Below are 17930 nucleotides of genomic sequence, written 5' to 3'. Positions count from 1 at the left end.
GGAGGCTAACTGACTGTGACAACATCAGACGAACCACACTAAATCAAATTTTACGTGTTGAAAATGGGCATTAAAGTGTTTACCACAAGTGAAAACTGCCTTGCCAAGAAATAATGAGACAAGGAGCATGTGATTGGCTGAGGGATTTGATATTAACATTAAATTCAGATAAATTACAAAGTGCAACAGTGGATTTCCAGAGATAGAAAATCCCATTCCCATTTCCTTCATAGAGACATTGTTTTATCAATAACATATAAATATTCAAGACAAACCTACCATAAACTTTGAGGTTAAAGGGATGGTTCACCCAAAAATGAAAATTAACCCATGATTTACTCACCCTCAAACCTTCCAAGGTGTATATGACTATCTTCCTTCAGACGAACACAATCTGAGATATATTTAAAAATATCCTGGCTCTTCCAAGCTTTATAATGGAAGTGAATGGGGGGCACAATTTTGAAGGCCAAAAAAATTCACCCATTCATCGTAAAAATAATCCATATGGCTCCAGGGGGTTAATAAAGGCTTTCTGAAGCGAAGCGATTGGTTTTTGTAAGAAAAATATCCATATTTAAAACTTTATTAACTAAAATAACTAGCCTCCAGCAGACGTCCGTACGCATGGATTATTTTTATGATGGATGGATGCCCCCTTCACTACCAATATAAACCTTGGAGGACTAAGGATATTTTTAAATATATCTCTGATTGTGTTCATCTGAAAGAAGATAGACATATACACCTAGGATGGCGTGAGGGTGAGTAAATCATGGAATAATTTCCATTTTTGGGTGAATTATCCCTTTTTCCTACACTCGTAAACATCTTATACATTTGTATATATACCTGTATATTTTATAAACTCAATCAAAAGGGGGATAAAAAAACATGTTCATACTGCGTGAGAAGAAAATCTCTCTTGTGATGAATTTAGGGCAAGTTAATGTGACAATAACGCACAAGAAAACGTGCATGAACATCAAAAGGTATTTTGAAAAAATTGAAAATTTGATGAAAATGAATGAAAATTTTCTCATTTTCTTACCTTTGACCTGACTTACTATGCAACACAAATTTATATAAGGAAAAACTTATAGCATGTTACATACATTGAAAGTGAACACAGCTATAAAGCAAGATTTTAAGTGAATAATGACTTACATTTCAGTCTGTTCCTCACTTAAAGACTTCAAAAGACTTGAAATATAGTGCTTTAGACATATTAACAATTTTTTTTTTTTTTTTTAGTGCTTCATCTGCCATTTTGACAGCCGGTTCACCACCACTTTCACTGTATGTAAAGGAGCAGCATGAACATTACTCAAAACATGCCCTTTTTTGAAGAAATAGTTCACCCATATATCGTTCCAAATCATATGAATGACTTTCTTTTAAGTCAGGGGTCGGCAACCCAAAATGTTCAAAGAGCCATATTGGACCGAAAAAAACAAAAAACATCCGTCTGGAGCCGCAAAAAATTAAAAGCCTTATATAAGCCTTATATGAAGGCAACACAGGCTGTAAGTGTATATTAGCTATATTAGCCTACTATCAAAATGACTAAGTAGGCTACAAATACATAATGAGGTATTCCCGAGGTATATATTTAAAAACTGCTGAAAGCTACAGAAAAAAGAAGCAAATGGATCGGTGCAATTCACAGAAACAGCTGGACTCCAGGCAGAGAAACATGGATCTGCAGTTATTATTTTGTGTAAAATTGTTGGATTTTGAGATAAAAATCATACCGTATATATTGTATTGTTATATATTATGTTGACAAATCATCAATTAAATATTTTCCATCTTATATTCTGCATAATTGTGTGTTTTAAAATTAACACTAACAAAAACTATACTATAAAACTATATATGTTTTAAGGCTGGACAATATGACGATATAACATTGATTAGGCAGATTTGCTTTATGTATTTCCCCGGCATCAAATCAGGCATATATAAATGTCAGGAAACACGACTCCTGGCTACATGTCAATATCCATGGATTAGTTTATTTGACAAGTTGTAAGAAACACTTTAGTGTAATCGTTTGTTTTACTCGCATTTTCGCAGTTTCCCCTATTAAATCTAGTCACGCAGCAGGCTCTTTTGCCACTCAGTCCAGCTGAGGGAGCGCGCTTTCGGCGGGAAAGTGACATCGATGCATACCTTCCGCGCTGAAACGTGTGTCGCAGGCTATGACGCAACTCTTCGTTGACAGAAATGTTGAAATTTAATATTTATTATACACATTTTTACAGCATTGGAAAACGTTAAGAATGTCTTTCTTTACTGCGCGCCTCTGATCACGCGCTTCTCCAGCACGCGCTTCTGTCTTTCACAGAGAGCCGCGCACTTGCGTAATTTAAAAATTAACGGTCATTTCATTTTACTGACTGACTATAACATTTGTTTATCGATCTCTTTATTGAATAATTATTTATAATTAATATATGTACGAGTGTAAATAGTGTGATTTAAGAGACATGTTAACCGAGAAGTTTTTGTTAGCCGACCAGAGTAATTTACCTGCTAATTCAGTGGTAAGAAATTAATGTAATGTTATCCCAGTTGAAGTCACATAATTGTTATTAATTTTTTAATGTCTGTGAATAAAATTTATATTTTAAAAACCCCATATTGTGTTGAATTCATTGTACAGTGTCAGTAATAAAATTCACGAAATCTTACATATTAATGCATAAATTCGATCTTATTTAATCATCCATAAGGTTTATGTGCTCGGATTATTTATAAAGTTTCTATTGATTAAATAAAAGTTCAAAACAAGACATGGTTTGTAGTACTGACATCCATTCATCCGATCTTCCGTGCCGCTTATACCATATGGGACGCGGAGCGATAACTAACCTACAAAAAAAGAGGTTAGGGGAACGTTCCGGGAACATTCTAGGAAGGTTAGGGGAACGTTCTAGGAAGGTTAAGGGAACGTTCTGGGAAGGTTAGGGGAACGTTCTCCAAACCAACAGGGAACGTTCTATTTACGTAAAGAAAACTTTCCTGGCTAACCAGGAAATTGTTAGCTGGGGTTTGTCCTTCTACAGAAACCATATGAAAACAAAAAATATATCCCCCCCCCCCATTTTTGAAAAAGCTCCAGGGAGCCACTAGGGGGGCGCTAAAGAGCCGCATGTGGCTCTAGAGCCGCGGGTTGCCGACCTCTGTTTTAAGTATATATATTTTTTTCCTAATTTCTATATACACATCAGAGTTTGCAATGATGTGAATGGGAAAAAAATGAGTATTCATTATTATGCTCTATTCCACAAAGAAAGACACACCTGGAATCTCTCGTCGGTTTCTCCTTCTCCCATTTGTTTCAGAAGATCTCCGCTGGCCTGGCCGATGCTGCCCGCCGCCGTCAGAACAGTCTGTCTGGGCTGTGGGGTGATATCGGCACTTCAGAAATGACCCACGTATGACCAACGCAATGTCTAAGAACTCAATGCACGGCTAATCACATCCTGTCTATCAGCTTTGCACTCCACTACAATTACCCTGTCTAGCACAAGCCAAACAAGTAAACAGATTGTGACTGTGCTCTGTAAACCAGGAAGGAAAAACACAGCTTAACGAGTTCATTATCAAATCCGCCTGTAAACAGCAGTGGGTTATTGGTGGATTAGATGTGAAGGGGCCGAGGGGTTTGCGTGTTTGAATTCGTCACCTCTCCAGAAGCTGGTTCCACGGCTCTAAGCAGGTCAGACACGGCCCCTGTGAGGGTCCGGGCGGCCCCCATTAGATTCTGCCCGCTGCCCACCTCGTCCTCCATCAGAGCCGCCAAGAGCTTTACTCCCTTGGACATCTCCGTCAGGTTGGAGGAGATGGTGGTGATGGCACAGCCCACGGCGGTATAGTCCGTGTCCGTAGGGTCACCTGGAGAGATCAGAGATGGATAAAGAGGGTGATGAAAAGTGTGAGCAATTTAAAGGGATAGTTCACCAAAAATGCGAATTCTGTCATTCATTATCCATGCATTATGGAAGTGACAGTGATGGAAATTACATTTTAAAGATTTTTTTAAATAAAATAACACACTTTGTCTCGCTAAGGCTAATTCAATTTTTTATGATTTTATAAATCCTAAATACTTAAAACTTAAAACTAAATAAAATAAAATATTAATATTAGATGAAAAATTTAAACAAAAATTTGAAAATAATGTCTTGGCAACTAACTGAAATAAGTTTATGTACTAAAATTACTAAAACTGAAATAAATTTTTTTAAATATATAGAAATATGAAAAAATACTACATCTAAAATTAAACCGAAAACTGAAAATATAAAAACAAAAGCTCAAAATATTAATTAAAACTATAATAGTACATAAATAATATTGAAATAACACTGAACTTGACAAAACTACAGCTCGGAAATTGGCACAATAAAAAATGATTTTAAAAAAAATATCACATGACTCGTATTTCATCTTAAGCTCTTTACTGACACGTTCACATTCTTTGGTAACCTAATTAATTATAAATAAACTTTATTAGTGATAAAACAGTTTGGTGTGATGGAAATGACACCACAACTTAATTTGTTTAGACTATTATAGTTGTAAACATGTAATAATGTATATTTTAGAATTGCTCACTATAAAACCAGGAACAGGTTCAATTTTCTTTCATGTCTTCAACACGCTCCACTCAAATGTGCAACATGTGCAATAACGTGATTATTCATTATTAGTGAGCTCATTCAAAATGAGATCCATATGACGCCAAACACATATGCATTCCATCTATAGTGCGCACATCTACACATCACATTATATCCTAACAAGCTCTTCAGGGCATGAGAACAGATGTAAAGCACAGGCTGCAAAAAAAAAAAAAAAAAAAAAAAAAAAAAAAAACAGTAAAGTTTGAACTGGGCTGCTGGCTAACAGGCAAATCTCCGCACTATCAAACAGATGGCACGAGGAGATTAAATCCAGCAAAAACCTGGTCTGGTCCGCATGGAATCTCTCCAGAACGCGGGAAGGAATACACAAATCCTGCCAAGCAGTTCAGCTTCAGGACAACAAACTTCACATTCATTAATGGAAATATTTATTAGTGCAATTGGAGAGTGACTTATTATTTAACAGTGAGATGAAACATATTTTTCCATCTTCGAGTGCTGGTATACATTAATATAAGTAGCTATTGCAAGACTTCATGTGTACATTTCTTCTAAATCATCATCGTTTTCAAACATTTGTGGTATTGGACAAATGATATTTCTTCAATTATGTTCACCAGTGCATAAACACATCACAGGAAAATTACAGTATGTAACTTTTTGGAAAAGACATGATCATTTCCAACATGCATTTTATTTTCACCACATCGTTTGTCTTGCTTAGGCTAATTTCATAGCATGTTATACTTACTAAATAGGTTTCACTTTATTTCGATGGTCCACTATGCTAACTAACTCTCATTGGAGTATTAGACTGTTAGGTTAGGGTTAGGTGTTAGAGTTTAAGTTGGCATGTAGTTGCAAAGTTAATTAAAGGGGACCTATTATGCCCCTTTTCACAATGTAATACAAGTCTCTGGTGTCTCCAGAATGTGTCTGTGAAGTTTCAGCTCAAAATACCCCACAGATCATTTATTATAGTTTGTCCAATTTGCCCCTATTTGGGTGTGAACAAAAACACGCCGTTTTCGTGTGTAACTTCAAATGCAAATGAGCTGCTGCTCCCTGCCCCCTTTCCAGTAGAGGGCGGAGCCTGTACAGCTCATGCTTCAGATACTCCGACAACAACAAAACTGGAAAATCTCACGCAGCCAAAATTGTCAGTAAAAGTGTTCAGCCTTTCATTGTTCAAACCGGAGTCAGACACAGATGGAGATACAAGACAAATTACAAATTTTAGAATGCAACTGGACATTTCTGAATGGTTAGTGGATGAATTTATGTAGTTGTTGTGGAGTTAACTTTATTCAACTTATCGATTAGTACAGGTGCTGGTCATATAATTAGAATATCGTGAAAAAGTTCATTTTTTTATTATAAATTATTTTTTAAAAAGAAACTTTCATATATTCTAAATTCCCTACATGTAAAGTGAAACATTTCAAAAGTTTTTTTTTTTTTTTTTTTTTTTTTTAATTTTGATTAGACCGTACAGCTCATGAAAGTCCTAAATCCAGTATCTCAAAATATTAGAATATTTCCTAAGATCAATCAAAAAATGGATTTTCAAAACAGAAAAGTTCAAGTTCTTTAAAGTATGTTCATTTGTACACTCGATACTTGGTCGGCAGCACATATTACAGCAAATGACTTGCTCCTAGCACAAATTACAGCATCAGTGAAGTGTGGCATGGAAGTGATCAGCCTGTGGCACTGCTGAGGCACTATTGAGCCTTCAGATCATCTGTATATTGTTGGATCGACTGTTTCTCATCTTTCTCTTGAAAATATCCCATAGATTCAGGGGTCAGGCATGTTGACTGGCCAATAAAGCACAGTATTATCATGGTCAGCAAATCACTTGGAAGTGGTTTTTGCACTGTGGGCAGGTGCTAAAGTCCTGCTGGAAAAGGAAATCAGCATCTCCATAAAGCTTGTCAGCAGATGGAAGCATAAAGTGCTCCAAAATCTCCTGGAAGATGGCTGCATTGACTTTGCACTTGATAAAACACAATGGACCAACACCAGCAGACGTCACGGCCACCCAAATCATTACTGACTTCAGAAACTTCTCACTAGACTTCAAGCAGCTTGGATTCTGTGCCTCTCCAGTCTTCCTTCAGACTCTGGGACCATGATTTCAACATGAAATGCAAAATTTACTTTTATCTGAAAAGAGGACTTTCGACCACTGTTCACTGTCCAGTTCTTTTTCTCCTTAGCCCAGGTAAGATGCTTCTGACGTTGTTTCTGTTTCAGAAGTGGCTTGGTAGTCCTTTTCCTGAAGATGTCTGAGTGTGGTGACTCTTGATGCGCTGACTCCAGCTTCATTTGACTCATTGTGAAGCTCTCCCAAGTGTCTGAATCGGCTTTACTTGACAGTATTCTCAAGCTTGCGGTCATCCCTGTTGCTTGTGCACCTTTGCCTACCCAATTTCTTCCTTCTAGTCAACTTTGCATTTAATATGCTTTGATACATCACTCTGTAAACAGCCACCACATTCAGTAATGACCATCTGTGACTTACTCTCTTTGTGGAGGGTGTCAATGATTGTCTCCTGGACCATTGCCAAGTCAGCAGTCTTCCCCATTAGTGTGGTTTCAAAGAAGATACCCAGAATTTATACTGTAGGGATGGTCATTTAATGAAACTCAAATGTAAATATTCTAATATTTTGAGATACTGGATTTTGGACTTTCATGAGCTGTACGCTCTAATCAACAAATTAAAAAAAAAAAAAAAAAAAAAAAAAAAAAACTTTTGAAATGTTTTACTTTACATGTAGGGAATCTAGTATAAATGAAAGTTTCATTTTAAAAAATAATTTACAATAAAAAAATGAACTTTTTCACGATATTCTAATTATATGACCAGCACCTGTATGTTCTGTCACATTCATCTATAAAATGCTGTACAGGTGTTCATGTGGGAACATGTCGACCCATCTTTCATAATCAACTTTTGTGCAAATCCAGCATTAAACTGACCCTCGTTTGTGAAGCAGTCTTGCGTAAAATGTTTTTGCACAAACATAAGACTTTACCTAATTTTCCAAGGCACATTTCCTTCATAAATGAAATTCTGTCATGACAACTCTCAGAGTGTTTGGTATGGTAATGGATATGACAATGTAGATATATTTGGTCTTGGCGGAATAGATCTGCTACGCTGCTGCTGCTTAATTGCTGCTGCTGCAGCAGAGCAAGTACGGGACTTGCTACTGCCAATACATACACGACACGCTGCTGTGAGCAAGTAAGACATGCTGCTGCTGTACAATAGCGTACATGAATAACCGTAGCAGATCTATACAGGTGGAGCTGGGGAAGGTGGAGGGTTTCTGAAGCACGCTGCGCTACTAAGCAATGCTAACTCATGTATTTAAAGATCAAGCACGCAGCTTATTGGCTACTAATACAGCAGGAACCAATCATCTGTGACCTATAGATATTGATGTGATAATTATCAGGTGTGTTAAAGGACCTATTAGCCTGCGCCATCTAGAGTTTCATGCCAGAACTTTGTATTTCATCCACTGTGTCCTCAGTGGCTCCAGTGCCTGGAGTCTATGGAGATGCTTATGCTGATTGGTTTATCCAAAATGTTTGCAATGTTAATGTGGCGCAGATATTATATCAATAGGTGCTATAGCGAGGATATAAACATGGCAGACTATGTGCGGCTTTTTAAAAAAATATTTTTAACAAACTGAAAGTTGGACATGGGAAAACAAAATCGATACATATAAGCATTTGAAATTGTAAGGCATGTGACCACAAAGACAAAAAAACCCCAACATACTAAACATGTATTGTTTTGTATGTCAATGAAGGTACAGATGATTTATAGGTAATTTCTCATTCGGTCACATACCAGCAGTGAGGTTGACCACTGATGCGGTACCAGCCGTGATGGCATCCACTTGGGAGTGAATCTCGTGTTTGGATTCATCCACCTTGTTCTGAACCCACATTCTGGATGCCTTTTTGGGAGAAAAGAGAGGAGAGTTAATACTAGTGTACTCATGTCTTTTTTTTTTGGGGTGGCTTTTTTCCACTAAGAAATATCAAGGATATGTAAGCGCAGGTAAATGATCAATGACCACCTCTGCAATTGTAGTCAATAAACGAACAATAATTGTACAGCAATGCCACAATACATTACTGTAATGTCACAATAACAATAACATATTATGAAGCTTTTACACTAGTTTGTGGCGCATATTCTGGCTCAATATCCCTCATGGGATTTGAACTTGCAACATTCTACTGCATGATAAATCACACGCGGGGACAAGCTGTATGAGGATCTTTCCTCCTAACACCTTTACCCACATAAAATCAGACAACATATGGTTTACAGCAGTATAAACAAGTGTTATTTTTGCACCAGTGCTAGAAATATTACACATTTTACCTTTAAAAAACTTTTCTTTTTTTTTTTCTTTTTTGTCTCTGTATATTTCTTACCATGTCTTGTCCCAGTGGTGGAAGATTATCAACCTCTCCCAGGTCAGCTTGTGCCTGCTGGACAGCCTGCATACTGGTGTTGATAGTTCCCATCAGTGCTTGCTGGGCCAGACTCTGATGGCACAGGAAGTAGTCATTTAGAAGACAATATTCAGAAAAATAGGCCTTAAAGACAATCTATACAGTGCTTCCCACAGGTTTGAAATATACTTGCGGTGGTAGCCAGGTGAAAAATCCTCCTATTACCCACGGCACAAAAATGGTCTACTACATGTGACAAACAAACAATGTGTGATTTTTAACAGTATTTTTATTTATTGAAGTTAATTTTAATTAAATAACATACACATTTAATTACATACTAACATTATGCATTATTATGCATTGTAAATTATGCAAAATTACAGCATTTAAATGGTTCACCTTTTCCTATGTTCTCCTTGCTGTCATATAGTGTCTCTCTCAGTGAATGGGACACAGATTTTACTAGTAAAATTTATAAAATGAATAATATATGTGTCAAATAATGTTCTTAGTCTTTTCTTTCTGTGGGGGAGACTACAATAATTTACTATGAATTAAATGGAAATCAAATAAAATACAATTTATTGTGTAACCAAAATACCAATAATGCACAAAAGAAAAAGAAAAAACTTAGCGTGTGACTTTTAATTATAAACAAGCCCGAAATACACAGGTACTCTTATTTTGAAATGTCTGTACTATTGCAGGCTGATCTTACAATCGTCTAAAACATTTTATATAAAAGCCATAAAGTAGACATTGTAATAATTCATCAACTTGAGTTCATTAGCAATAGCTTGGCATAAATCTGCGCTTTTCATTGATTGAGAATCACTTTGAAGCAGTCTGAAGCGATTTTGCGTGAGCTTGTAGAAAGCGCAACAGCGCCCCCTTGTGACTTTGCAAAATGCAGAGCCCGTGGGAATGTTAGCGGTACAGTTCTGACGCACACATAACGAGCAGGTACAAAACGACTAGTTAATCAATCGCGGATGGTTTCATTATCTTGCGCGGATATAAAAGTATAAGAGGATAAAAATAATAAAAGCAAAAATGTGTCTCCGAATATACTTGGGCGGCCGTTATTATACATGGGCGGCCCGCCCAAGTAAAGTCTATGTGTGGGAAGCACTGCTATAGAAGTATGTATAAACAAACCAGATATGCATCTTTTAGCGCATTGCTGTCTTAAAAAGTAAGTCAGAACGCAACTCTTACCATCGCCACATGGGGCGGTAATTAACATTAGCTGTTTTCGTTAATTTTCAAATAATGTCAAAGCAACAGTTTGAAGAGATTCTTGTTGAACAAGTTAGTTCAGGTTAGCTAAACTGTATAGCTAGTTACCTGAATAAAGCTGCAATGACATTAGTGAAATCGTAACGAAATTTCACGGGAAAAAAGTCTAAAGAAATCTGTCACCCATGGATTCCTATTGAAATGACTAGATTTTGCCCGTCAAAATTCATCAAACAACCATTAATGTGAGGCCACCTTAACACATCCAGTTTAATGCCATAATCATTCATACATTTTGAGTAAACATTCATAAATTTCGAGCCTCCTTGAGTTTGGAAGGTTGTTTCCACAAGTACGTACTTGGGGACTACGATTGCAATGTATTGGTAAGTGATTTGTGCCTGCTTTGTGTATTTGTGTAGAGTATGTTTCTGTAACTCAGAAGCAACCCTGGCGGGATTTGAACCCACAACCTCATGGTTACCAGTCATTAACAAATAGGTCACAGTGCATAGGTTTAACAAACACCACAGAGAAGCAGGATTATTATAGTTAACTTAAACTAAAACCATTTTTGTAACTCAAAACAAAATAAACATTAATTAAATAAAATATGCAATCTTTATTATAAATTATAAACTTTACAAATTTTATTTCAGAATGTTGCAGAGGCAACATTTCTCATTTTTTGAGAGCTGCGCAATTCACTTCACTGCTGAAGATTAAGAAATCGTTATGAAAAATATGAATTTAAATGCACAAACCCACAACCTTCAGGTTACCAGTCTGACCATAACCATTAGGCCACGACAGCCCCAAACAAATGAACACTGCTAAAAATCAATCCACCTTCTCGAGCCCAAAAAAAACAGTTTGCTCAAATTAATCTTAAATTTACCTGGGCAGCAACTGAAACCAGTTTCGTGTAACAGGTCTCTGAAAGCAGAACCACATATGGTGCGATCTTGACACAAACATGAGCGCAGTTGCGTGTTCTCACCAGAGGGGGCATGTGTCCTCTGTGCATCTGTCCCGTGGTGATCTGCTGTTGCGCCGAGGGCATGGTTCCCATGTTGAACGTGTCGGGGCCTCCTATTGACCCCGACCGCATGATGCCAGGCAGTGCCACCGACCCGTGCTCGACTCGACCGACCCGATTAAACTGCTGCTGGAGGATGGTGGACCTACAAACAAGCAATGGCTCATTATTAGATGCTGTCAGGCTGCATTCACTCTTATATCTGTGAATGATGGTTGTTATTGTTACGGTAATTACTGACAGCCATTAAAATCAGCTGAGCAGCACTTCCCTATTCGCAACAGGAAAACAGACGCTTCAGGCACTATTGCTTAATTACAGCTCATTGTGAGAGGCCTCAATTTTTGGATTATAGTGCTAAAAGTAACATGAGTAAGTTGGCACGAGGACAGACGCAGGCACTGATGCCCGACGTCTCCCCCTCTCCTACAGAGAGAAGTGGGATGCCGTCGCCCATAACAACCACTTTTCAGGCAGCGCTCGAGAGGACATGACCCATCTGTATATCCGATTCTGACAGAACCAGAGCCCATGCTGGATAAAAGAGATGCTGGGAAGAAGTGCCATGCTTTGAATATGATGAATATTAAAAAAATTTTCTGCTAGCCTGGTCAAACCAGTAACTCAGATGAAATATATATATATATATATATATATATATATATATATATATATATATATATATATATATATATATATATATATATATATATATTAAAAAAAGGTTTCTAAAAATGCTTTTTGCATTTTCCAGATTTAATATGATTTTTTCCATGACAAATGAAATCAAAAGTTGAATTAATTCAATTAAAATTATTTTTTTTATTAAAATTTTCTTCTTAATTACATTTGATAAATCACCAAGAAAAAAACCTATTGTCAACCCTATTACCTTGATTTCGTGTAGTAATTAAAATGTAATTAAATTATTCTTTTAAGTAGCACGACTTTGATTGCAAGGCTTATCAATTCTAAATTACATGGTAAACTGTCAACCCTGTTACCAAGATTTTGTTTAGTAAGCAACTGATTATTGAAAACTGGATATTTGTAGAAATAACAGCATTACATTCTCTTTATAGTATCATGACCATGAGCAAAAGGCTTGTAGTAAAACTAAACTCTCATGATTTGTATAGTAATCTTTAGATAAGGGAAATTTGGATATTCAAAAATATCAGCATTAAATGCTCTTTTTAAGAAGGACTTTGTAGTTTGACTTCGACTTTGAGCACAAGGCTAGTAAAGTCAAATTAAACAATCAACCCTGTTGCCATGATTTTCTATAGTAACAAGTGATTACTCACAGTTGGATATTTGTAGAAATTTTTCAACATTTAAAAGAGTCAATTTCGTAATGTCAAATTAAACAGTAACTGTCAACACTGTTACCAAGATTTTGTGTGGTAAGCAACTGATATTGAAAACTGGATATTTGTAGAAGTATCAGCATAACATTCTCTTTATAGTATCATGACCATGAGCAAAAGGCTTGTAAGTAAAACTAAACTGTAAAACGCTCAACCCTGTTATCATGATTTGTATAGAAAACTTTAGATAACTGAAATTTGAATATTCAGAAATATCAGCATGAAATGCTTTTTTTTTTTAAAAAGGACTTTGTAGTTTGACTTTGAGCACAAGGCTAGTAAAGTCAAATTAAACAATCAACCCTGCTGCCATGATTTTCTATAGTAACAAGTGATTACTCACAGCTGGATATTTGTAGAAATTTTTCAATATTCAAATTATCCTTAAATGAGTCAATTTTGTAATGTCAAATTACACAGTAACTGTCAACCCTGTTACCAAGATTTTGTGTGGTAAGCAACTGATATTGAAAACTGGATATTTGTAGAAATATCAGCATTACATTCTCTTTATAGTATCGTGACCATGAGCAAAAGGCTTTTAAGTAAAACTAAACTGTAAAACGCTCAACCCTGTTATCATGATTTGTATAGAAAACTTTAGATAACTGAAATTTGAATATTCAGAAATATCAGCATTTAATGCTCTTTTTAAAAAGGACTTTGTAGTTTGACTCCGACTTTGAGCAAAAGGCTTGTAAAGTCAAATTAAACAATCAACCCTGTTGCCATGATTTTCTATAGTAACAAGTGATTACTCACAACTGGATATTTGTAGAAATATCAGCATTTAAATTATCTTTCTAATGTCATGACTGAATAAAAAAAAAAAAAAGAGTCAATTTTGCAATGTCAAATTAAACTGTAAAACTGTCAACCCTGTTACTGCCAATCTTCTTACAGTGCATTTCTGAAGCCATAATTATATCCCAAATTTAATTACTGTAGCTTGATATGGCATAATGCAATTTATTAAAGGTGCCCAAGAACGTTCTTTCACAAGATGTAATATAAGTCTAAGGTGTCTCCTGAATGTGTCTGTGAAGTTTCAGCTCAAAATACCCCATAGATTTTTTTTAAATAAATTTTTTTAACTGCCTATTTTGGGGCATCATTAACAATGCACTGATTTACACTCGTCGCCGCCCCTTTAAATTGCATGCTCCCTGCCACACCAGCTGTCGACTATATTACAGCGCATTTACAAAGTTCACACAGCTAATATAACCCTCAAATGGATCTTTACAAGATGTTCGTCATGCATGCTGCATGCATGCTTAGAATTATGTGAGTATAGTATTTATTTTGATGTTTACGTTTGATTCTGTATGAGTTTGAGGCTATATACTCTGTGGCTAACGGCTAATGCTACACTGTTGGAGAGATTTATAAAGAATGAAGTTGTGTTTATGAATTATACAGACTGCAAGTGTTTAAAAAATGAAAATAGCGACGGCTCTTGTCTCCGTGAATACAGTAAGAAACAATGGTAACTTTAATCTCATTTAACAGTACATTAGCAACATGCTAACGAAACTTTTAGAAAGACAATTTACAAATATCAGTAAAAATATCATGATATCATGGATTATGTCAGTTATTATCGCTCCATCTGCCATTTTTCGCTGTTGTTCTTGCTTACCTAGTCTGATGATTCGGCTGTGTGCAGCTCCAGACGTTAACTGGCTGCCCTTGTCTAATGCCTTTTATAATGTTGGGAACATCATGGGCTGGCATTATGCAAATATTGGGGCGTACACCCCGACTGTTACGTAACAGTCGGTGTTATGTTGAGATTCGCCTGTTCTTCGGAGGTCGTTTAAACAAATGAGATTTATATAAGAGGAGGAAACGATGGGGTTTGAGACTCACTGTATGTCTTTAACATGTACTGAACTCTTGTTATTTAACTATGCCAAGGTAAATTCAATTTTTGAATCAAGGGCACCTTTAACACTTAAACACATTACTTGTTTTAAATCTTACAGAAATGTACTTACAACTTATCAAAATGTAAAAGGCAGCCATTTTACAGAATGAACTAAATACATAAATACCAAGATATATTTAGTGAGCGGCTGAGAAATAGTGAAATATAGGTATGGAAATATTCACACATTCACTATCTCTATCTCTCTCTTCCAGGAACCTGATATCTTAAATGGTGCCTTACTGATGATGTAGCACTTTTTGTGAAAATAATAATCTCAATCTCGTTTTCTCAGCACCTTCCACTTGAAGGGTAAAAGAGAAAAATGTGTCTTTATCTCGTGATTAAAAACAGCAGAGTGCAACCTGAGCATCTACTCCAAAGTCATTAGACACCTCAGTTCCACTATCAGTCGAATACAAATGAAACGCAGTGATTCAAAACAACATTTTTAGCTGTGTAATCACAATGCAATTACAAGTGTGACATTCTGAAGGAGAAAAACATAAAACGGAGATCTCCACTGACTTTTTCGGGGATACAGATTCTTCTAGCATGGTGGATTCCTCATCACCATCCAAACCAAACCGATCTTTACTCTGTTTCTGTAAAATAACAACAGCGAGGAAAACATCTGCGTGAACTGATGACAGCAAAATTATGGAATATCTTCATGACGGACAATTTAGGATAGTTCACCCCAAAAAAAGTTATTCTATTCTAACAACATTTAGGGTGAACTGTCCCTTTAATTCTCATGTGTTGCAGAGCCAGTGACTTGCTTTCTTAAGGATGATGTCAATGTATCCAGCGATGAGTTGTGAGATCTGCTCCCCTTCTGTGGTCTGCACGGAGTAATAGCTCTCCTGGTACTCACCGAAATCCTGCACAAGGCCACACACACGCACACACAAACATATATCAGATATGAGAAGCACACATCAAGGCTGTCTTCTTGTACAGTGTGGATGGATGTGATCTTTCTATTTTAGCTGACAGGAAGTCAGCCAACTGTCCTTGGAGCACAAGTGCTGTACATGAGATGCTATAAGTGGCTCTTAATGGTGAAGCAGAACTGCACATCACACAGCAAGGTTAAAACACTCATGTAAAAGAGGACTAGGGCATTTTATCAAGGAAAAAAACAACAACTATTATTACGTTATAGCCACAACATTTTTATAATGACGTTAGCTGTTACTGGCAATACAGCTCAATATGAACCCGATATTAACTCTTTCCCCGCCACTGACAGAATTTTCCGGCTTTCTGTGTTTTTACTATTATACGGTAGGGGGTGCTGTTATGTATCTTCTGAAAGAGTAGAGAATCTCCAGATCAAATCACAGGCAAAAAAGGAGCAGAAACAAGTGATTAAAGCTTTGCTTTGAACATTGTAGTCTTTTAAAAAAGTGTGATTTTCACAGATTTTTGCATGAAGCTAGAATACATTTATTTATTTATTTTTAGCAGAGGCTCTGCTCTTTCTTTTGATATATTGCATGTTCAGATATTCATACAACAAAATATTCTGGGGGCCATGAAATTGTTGTGAAAATGATCAAAAACGTTGGTGGTAGCTGGCAAATGTAAAAAAAATAAATAAAAAAAACCCTGCCAGGGAAAGAGTTAAGCATAGCCATGTCAAAATTTCATTCAATATCAGAATGATAAATGAACACCACACACTCCAAGGCAGCAAACTTTAATTTCTTTCATCTTTGCCCCCCATTGTGCCATTTTCAAGTCTTTAAAGTGATTAAGCTGGATTCATGCTGGTTTATATAATTAAAAATTCCTTTACTCTTGAATTTCATAAAACAAACAACATTTTTCTATCAATGCTATTAGTGTATAAACCATTAGTATACACTACTACATACATAATATATACACTACTGCTCAAAAGTTCGGGTATCGGTAAGATTTTTAATGTTTTTAAAAGAAGTTTTGTCTTAATTTATTTAATTAAAAATACAGTAAAAACAGTAATATTGTGAAAAATTATTACAATTTAAAATAACTGTTTTCTATTTGAATATATTTTACAAAGTAATTTATTCCTGTGATACAAAGCTGAATTTTCAGCATCATTACTCCAGTCTTCAGTGTCACATGATCCTTCAGAAATCATTCTAATATGATGATTAGTTCCTCAAGAAATATTTGTTATTATTATCAACGTTGAAAACAGTTGTGTACTTTTTTTTTTTTTTTCAGGATTCCTTGATGAATAGAAAGTTCAAAAGAACAGCATTTATCTGAAATACAAAGCTTCTGTAGCATTATACACTACAGTTCAAAAGTTTGGGGTCAGTAAGAATTTTTATTTTTATTTTTTTGAAAAGAAATTAAAGAAATGAATACTTTTATTCAGCAAGGATGCATTAAATCAATCAAAAGTGGCAGTAAAGACATTTATAATGTTACAAAAGATTAGATTTCAGATAAACACTGTTCTTTTAAACTTTCTATTCATCAAAGAATCCTGAAAAAAAATATTGTACACAAATATTTTGTACAATTGTAAACAATAAATGTTTCTTGAGCAGCAAATTGACATATTCGAATGATTTCTGAAGGATCATGTGACACTGAAGACTGGAGTAATGATGCTGAAAATTCAGCTTTGATCACAAGAATAAATTACATTTTAAAATATTTTCAAATAGAAAACAGTCATTTTAAATTGTAATAATATTTCACAATATTACTGTTTTTTACTGTATTTTTAATTAAGTAAATGCAGCCTTGGTGAGCAGACGAAACTTCTTTTAAAAACATAAAAAATCTTACCGATCCGAAACTTTTGAGCGGTAGTGTGTGTATATATATATATATATATATATATATATATACACACACACACACACACACACACACACACACACACACACACACACACACACACACAATATAGTATATATTATATTTCATACTATATAAAAATCATACTATGTAAAAGATAACAGATAATGTATAAATGGAATATATTATGAGTTATATTGTATTTTATTTTATTTTGGGGTTTAATATTTTAATACAAAGTAAAAAATAACATACAATGACACTTTAGTCACACTAACAAACATAATTTGTTTGCAGATAATATGACAATGACATTCGTATGTAAGCTTGTTTCCTCCACTGAATAAAAAAAAATTCAGAATTGCGTGATATAAACTCGCAATTCTGACTTTATA

At 35.5% G+C, this 17930-nt stretch overlaps 1 protein-coding gene across 2 annotated transcripts in view; it reads right to left on the bottom strand.

The window, feature by feature from the left end:
- Positions 1-17930, bottom strand: part of tln2b (talin 2b) — a 193318-nt gene that overhangs the window by 72505 nt on the left and 102883 nt on the right. For both annotated transcript variants that reach the window (XM_048157655.1, XM_048157656.1), the window contains exons 11-17: positions 15510-15611; positions 15256-15332; positions 11389-11572; positions 9126-9239; positions 8530-8638; positions 3695-3903; positions 3309-3407 (exon numbers count right to left, since the gene is read on the bottom strand). In XM_048157655.1, coding sequence (XP_048013612.1) covers positions 3309-3407; positions 3695-3903; positions 8530-8638; positions 9126-9239; positions 11389-11572; positions 15256-15332; positions 15510-15611 — 894 coding nt within the window. The remainder of the gene's footprint in view (positions 1-3308; positions 3408-3694; positions 3904-8529; positions 8639-9125; positions 9240-11388; positions 11573-15255; positions 15333-15509; positions 15612-17930) is intronic.

This window comes from Megalobrama amblycephala, linkage group LG15, assembly GCF_018812025.1.
Source record: "Megalobrama amblycephala isolate DHTTF-2021 linkage group LG15, ASM1881202v1, whole genome shotgun sequence".
Lineage (NCBI taxonomy): Eukaryota > Metazoa > Chordata > Actinopteri > Cypriniformes > Xenocyprididae > Megalobrama > Megalobrama amblycephala.
The sequence above is the reverse complement of the archived record's forward strand: the minus strand, read 5'-3'. Positions and strand labels throughout refer to the sequence as shown.